Source organism: Octodon degus, unplaced genomic scaffold (genome assembly GCF_000260255.1).
Source record: "Octodon degus isolate 3935 unplaced genomic scaffold, OctDeg1.0 scaffold00034, whole genome shotgun sequence".
In the NCBI taxonomy this organism is placed as follows: Eukaryota; Metazoa; Chordata; class Mammalia; order Rodentia; family Octodontidae; genus Octodon; species Octodon degus.
The window spans coordinates 4,219,735-4,226,758 of NW_004524610.1; the positions used below are offsets into that span (position 1 = coordinate 4,219,735).

A 7,024-nucleotide genomic window follows, 5' to 3' on the forward strand; every position below is an offset into this window, starting at 1 on the left:
GAGAAAAAACTAAAATTTTATTTCAGTATTATTTTTTATTACTACTTTTTTTATTTATCAAATTATGCAAAATTTTCTTTTCAAAATATTCTTCTAAGGCTGTTGTTCAGTATGTGTTTAGCAAGCACAAGATGCTGAGTTCAAGGTCTAACAGAAAAAAAAAAAAAGTAAAATCCTCAAAGTCAGTCACTTAAATTTTACTTGCTATTAAGTAAACACATGAGCAACACCACATTTCAAAAGCGTAAGTATTAAAAATATACAGTACATGCCTGATATTACTTCACTGATGAGTATGAAATTTTTCACACTCATAGGAAAGTTTTACCAAGTTGGATAAAAGAACATACATTTTTCCACTCTCTCTTCTCAGCTTTATTACCTACATTTTCTAAGAAAATTCAATGATTTTCCATGATGAGTTTTTGGAGTGTCTACAATGTTAACAAAACAGGCAGAGATACAGAGATTACTATTATAACACAAGGACATGAACAATATTATTAGTACCAGTTAATTTCAGGAAATCATCTTTACAGTTGTTTAAGCAACTAAGAAATTTTTAAATAATCTACTTCAAAACTATCACTGATGATGTTTTAAAGATGCTTAATTAGTGTAAGTTATGAATTGTAATGATGCTGTTGGGAATTTTGAAAACATTATATTTAAAGACAGGTGTGATATCACACACCTATGACCTCAGCACTCTGGGATGCTGAGGCAGAAGGACCACAAGTTCAAGCCTTGCCTGGACAACTTCACAACAGTTTAAAAATTGGTAACGGGCTGAAATGTAGCTCAGGGCAAAGTCCTTGGGTTCAATCCCCAGAATTACACACAGGGGGAAAAAAAAGAAAGATTGTATTTCACCAAGAGAACTGTAAGACACACTAATGTACAAGAGACTATGAAATAGAAAAAAACAAGTATTTTACATCTCCTTGAACCGTTTTAGGACAAAGAATAAGCTTGCGACTCGTGATAAAGTTGTTAGACAAGCACATTAATTGTAGAAGTGCATATGTAGTCCCTAGTCATTTCACTATTCAAGTCTATCCCTACTCTAAAAGAATGCTTGCAAGTGTTTCCTTAGCCATTCTATTGTGTAGAGGGTGAAAACTAGTGCAGTTTGTTTCCTGAGGGGAGGATAGAGAGTGTTAACACACAACACACACATAAGGAAAGCATGTATACCACTTTCCCCACATGGGCACCAAATAACCCACTGCCACTCTGTGAGAAAAGAGAGCTCTGATCTTCTAAAGGAAGTGTGCAGTTTAAGGCAGAAAAACACAAGAGATTCTTAAAGCAAAGATGACAGCCCATGAAACAAAACCTGTCTAGGATTATACTGCATTTCCCACTTTATTGTGCTGCCTAAAACTACATCATTTATGGACTCAACTGTATTAAAAACCACCTTCTGAGAAAAAAAAATGCTACTAGCCAGAAGCCGCAGGCTGCCCTATAAACCTTTCAGTAAGACTATTTTTCCTGTTATTAACAAGTATCAGGTGTAAAAAGCCAAGCCTTTGATAGAAAAGAATCTTAAAGTACGAAACCCTTTGGAAGACATACCTGAGTGACTCACGAACATTGTTTGAGAAGAGTTAACGTGGGTGAAAAGAAAAACAGAAATATGGCTAACTACAACGCCAAGCAATCTGAGATTATACAGACATCCTCTTTTCCTTGCCTAAGAATTCCTCCTCCTAAGATACAGACCTCAGGCTAGTGGCACTAATACATTATGAATTTAAGTATCTTCACTTCTAAGACTACAATGTATTATCAGCTTCAATCTTCTTAGAAAGGCCACAACTAAATCCCTTGAGTAAATAACTATTGATGTTGTACACAGCAAGCATTTACTTTACCGACCTATTAAACTGAAGAAGACAGCACTAAAAAGTCACTAGTATGAGAGATAACTACTATGACCCAATTTTAACTTGAAAAACATTTTAAAATTCATACAGCTAACTAAAGTAGTATGCATGGGCAAATGAGTCACTTTAAATGCTTCTACTGAAAAGAAAAATGCTACAAATTAAAGAGTTAAGCTCTCACTGCTTGATGTAAAGTTATGTGAGGTAAATTATCACTACATTAGTTTACAAATATTAATAACCAAACTGGTACTGGAGAAGGCCCATTTTTCTAGATTCGACTGTTTAAATATAAATCAACAGCTAACCAATAAAAACTGAACTCTGGCACCTCTAAAATATAGGATATTATCGTTCCATAACAGCTACCAGTGAATCTGAAGAAAAAAAGAAAGTAAGAAAAATCACAAAAATACAAATAAGTATGTACACCTAACTACTAAAAGTGTCGGAATTGTAAGGAGACACTTTCCACTCCGTAAACTCCACTCTGAGAAGCTGTAAACGACAGCTCATGAAACTGCGAGTAAGCGCACATGACTGCATGAAATTTTTCGGTACCGATTCCCCCCGCAGAACCGTGTCCCTAACCTAGATGTCCTGACTAGAGACCACAGCGCAACGACAACCCTGCCTTCCAAAACGCTGCCACGCTCCTCCTACTGAAGAACTTTCGCGGCAACTCTTAACTGCCGAGGCTTAAAAGAAACCCTGAGCACACGCGCCGAAGAAGACCGCGGGGCTCCACCTCGCCGAGGCCGCCGCCCCGCAGCGCCGCAAGGCTTGCCCGGCCGGGCGCGAGGCCGCTGGGGTCGCCGCCCCGGAGGCGCTCGGGGACGCACAGGACTCCGCCGACCGGCGCGAGGGGCGGCGGGGGCGCGTTACTTGTGGAAGCCGTCGTCCGTCTCCTCCAGGCGCAGCAGCACCTCCTCCGCGCACTCCAGGGACGGCGCGCCCGTGATCCGCTCCTTCACGCTGCGGAACAGCTGCCGGAGCATCGCCTGCAGCCGCGCCTCGTCCCCCGCGCACTCGCGCGCCATCCTCGCCGGGACCCCGGCGGCCGCTCTCGGGCCGCAGGGCCCTCCGCGCACGCGCGCCGCCACCGGCCGGGCCGCGCGGCGCCTCGTTGCCTGGGAGACCGCTGGGGCGCTCGGAGGCGGGGCCGAGGCTAGTCAGCAAAACGAAAACAAGGCGGCTTCCGTCAGAAAAATGAGGGCTCTCTTAGGCCTCGCCTTGCATTCTCGCCGCTGCCAGCCTTCAGCATCAACAGAACTCAGACTGGCCGGAGTAACTGTCGCCGACAGGCTGCGCGACTCCAACGGGAGGTGCATGAGGAAACGCCGGCGCGGCGCGTGACGTCAGCACACCGACGACAGTGCGTGACGTCACTCACCAACATGGCCTCCTAGGCGGAGGGCGGATGCCTGAGGAAAGGTGAGGAGGGCGTATGTGCGTTGTCCCGGGATCGCGGTGCGAGGAAAGGATGGCTCAGTAAAGGAAAAAGAATAAAGGTACACGGAAATAGTCTGAAAAACCTTGAGATGTGTCATATACATGCGCCAGCTTCGTAGCAGGAAGGTGGCCCTTACGTAGTGCAAAGTGCTCCAACGATAATTACGAGAGTCGTGTGAAGTTTCAGCTGAAGCACAGCTGGTGCTGCCCGCAGCTGGCACCTGCTCAGCTCCTTACAGGAAGCTGGCCCGAGGATGACTGCACCATCTTCCAGAAACAGAACCAGTTAAGAGACAGTACCACCAGGCCCATACTGGAGAACGCACTGGGCAGGGGCGCTGAGAATCCAGGCTTGGGTTTGAATCCAGTGCGAAAGTGAAGAGCAACGAACAGAGAACAGACTGGACAGCGTCTGTCTCAGGACCTGAACATGGACAACACTGGGTATACTGTAGGATAAAGCAGTAGTAAAGCTAGGTTGGAGCAGTCCTCTGGCCATACTTGGAAGCATCATCGCAGGCAATCTAAGAGGCCTGGAGGTCTATCGGGAGAGCAGTGATGTGCAACTGGATTCTGGAGACACTACCGTGAGATGTCAGATGTAAAGATCACCCTTCAGGAGCCTGCAATAGATGATGACTGTTCCTTACCCAATGTCCTACCAAGATAAATCCCTACGCCATCATCCTGTCCAATTTAGGATGAGCCAGCCAAGCTACTGTCCGTAGGATAATCCCACACTGCTGCTGAGGAATGGCTGAGTATGACAGTTAACTTGCCCCAGTTGGGTTTTAACTCCCAATCTACCTGCCTCAGCCTTACAGAAGCCTAGGATTACAGTGTGACCCACTTTATGTTGTTTCTCTAACTTTAATGCTTAAGCACTATCCAGCTCCTGACTTCATTTGTTTGGCTGAAGCCTTTGATGAAAAAACAATACATTGGAATTTTCCTTATTTTGTCTCCACACTGTGAGATTGTTTCCTAGAGTACACCACTGCATATGAATCCAATGTGATCAGAGTCTGTCTAAGAGAATACTGTTATGGAATTCCATGGGATCAGTTCAACATCATTCCATTTCTTAAAATAAGCTGACCAGGCATGGTGGCACACACTTATGTCTGATCATGGAATAGACTCTGATGCTGTATGTGTTTAATACATGGCAGACTTTGGTCAGGGCACTAATATTCCAAGCATATGAGACCACATTGGCAGAATAAATAACCTACATTTGGTTTTTGCATATTTCCATTATTTTTAAAACATGGCAGGATCCTGGCACTTGTGGGCTTGCAGTGAGCATTCATGTGTTAAATACAAAGACCTTGATTGTGGGAAAGTGTGCAATAGTTCTTGAATATTATTAATGTTATTCATTTCGACAACTTTGAAGTGTACATTTTCACAGAACTTGGCCAAGTTCAACTTTCCAAACTAGTAAGACAGTAAACCACTTCAATTGTTAACATTGGCTTTTTCTTTTTAGGTAAGAAACTGAAGTGAAACTGGGGAGACCTAAATTACCAGTATCTATAATTGACTTCTATACTTTGGGGAGCCCCTGTTTTAGAATCGCTTTTGCCTCCTCCCAGAGGGATAATCTCACTTTATTTAAAAAAAAAAATGATTTTAAAAAGAAAATCACAGATTTGTTGATAAAAATTTATTACAAAAGCCTGCTGCAAAGGTTGGCCCTTTATCCAAAATGTAAGTGTTTGGCCCTGAAAGTTTACTTCCATGTTTCTAGAAGAAGTTTGAATGATTTTTTCCTTATTTGTTGGACTTGCATACTAATGCCACTGACCTCATTGATCTAAACCACTTTTGGAATTAATCTCTAATACCTCTCCTAACCTTGCTTTGAATATGATGGCAACAAAACAACCACCTCACTCTGAGAGAAAGCCTGTCATACACACTCCCCTGTTGATGGGCTGGTAGGAAACTGAGGATGCTTGTTACCTCATCTGCACAGTTCTGCACAATTGGAGTAACAGGCTTGCTTTTTAAAGACCTGATTTTCGCACAGCTTTTTAAATGTCTTATTATATATTGACCTGAAGGCATATTACCAGCCTAGTACCAGAAGACTTTAAATAGACTGTAGAGGAGCTATTCCAATCTTATTCCTGTGAACATACTTTACATGTAATCCAACCTATACTTGTTGATCAAGAAATGCATTTTCAAACTTGGTCTTCCATATCAGAGTTCACATATAACTCAGGTTAGTTTAGCTTATAATCTGAGCTGCTGTTAAGAGAAAAGAAATAGAATAGTTTAAGCAGGATACATATCCGGAAGTAATGGATATGTATCCTTGGTGGCAGGACAACTTTGCCACCAACAAAATTTGTCTGCTAGTGTGCACCTCTACCTTTGCTTCTCAGCTTTCAGAGAAGAGAAATAGGAAAGTTTTCAGCAGCTTGACACATAGCCATCTGCTGACGTCTCATAGTGGCAAGACAAGCTGGCTATGGCAGCATCTAGGAACAAGTGGAGTGTGGATAAATAAAAAGCTCTTCAGTGACTATGAGAGGGGCAAAATGAATATTAGCGGAGGTTCTATCTGTCTCTGCCCCAGATCCCTGTGATTGTTCACTAACTTCAGGTTGTACACATTATTTCTAGCTGGCTAGAACAGTCCTGGATCAGAGAACAGGAATTTTTAAAAATACAGAATGTACAAGTTAATAAAGTTATGAGAAAGGCAAGAGAGAACTGTGTAGAGCCTCTAGGAATTCTGCCAGGGCACTTAAAACTGACCCTTCAGTAGAAATGCTGCTTCTGTTACAGTGTGTGACAGTAGCATTTGAGAATGAAAGACAATAGCTGAATTCAGCAACAGGAAGCTGGCGTCCAGAAGCTTCTGTGATCAGTACAAATCCCAATCAAGGCCCATAGAACTACTTAAAGAGGACTAAAACATGGCCTCTATTACCATAGAAATTGCTTCTAAGCATACAGAGGCTAGAGATGAAAGTGTGGAGAGTTGCAGGAAATGTCATATTTCCATATCCATGTGTCCCATCACAAACATGATGAAAATGCATGAAATTTCCACTTCCCAAATCGTGCATCTATGCTTGATTTTCAAGACCACATTCACGTCCAGAGTACAAGCTACAAAAGTCTGGAAGTGTTATTGGTAGGGCCACAGCCTTCGCGGAACAGGAACACCAGCTAAAAGGTGTGCATTTGGAGGTGACAAAGCCCATCCACCCCTTCCTCCACTGCGGCAAACAGCAGCATGGAAACCAGAAAATACATCTATCATCCATGAACATAGCTTGAACTCAACTTAAAGTCTCACAGCTGACTAACTTGCTGAATTCTTTTTTCACACTCAGTTACCAGATTCAGCCTGAATCACAAGTTTTCAGCTTTAACATTAATCTCTCTTCTCACATACCTAAAACTACCCATTTGAAATTATTTGAAAATATGCTAAAATAGTAAATTATACGTGTATTACCTCTAATCCAGTATTTATCTTTTATTCAGTTTTGGTGGTCATATGATTTCATATTCATAGTCATGTTTAAAACAAAAAAAAATGTTAAGTTCATGGTATGAAAATACAACTAGCAAGTTCAGCTTTAAAGTTAACATTCTGTCAATAAAAAGAATTTCCTCTAGTAAACATACAAGTTTATGAGAAAAGAATGGTAAAA

General features: G+C 42.1%; 1 protein-coding gene across 1 annotated transcript in view; it reads right to left on the reverse strand.

The window, feature by feature from the left end:
- The window catches only part of Tbc1d32 (TBC1 domain family member 32), a 129,941-nt gene extending 124,994 nt beyond the window's left edge, over positions 1-4,947 (reverse strand). Inside the window, exon 1 of the mRNA XM_023714211.1 lies at positions 2,778-4,947. Within this exon, the coding sequence (XP_023569979.1) occupies positions 2,778-2,932 (155 nt within the window). The 5' untranslated portion in view covers positions 2,933-4,947. The remainder of the gene's footprint in view (positions 1-2,777) is intronic.
- Between the last annotated feature and the right edge of the window lie 2,077 nt (positions 4,948-7,024).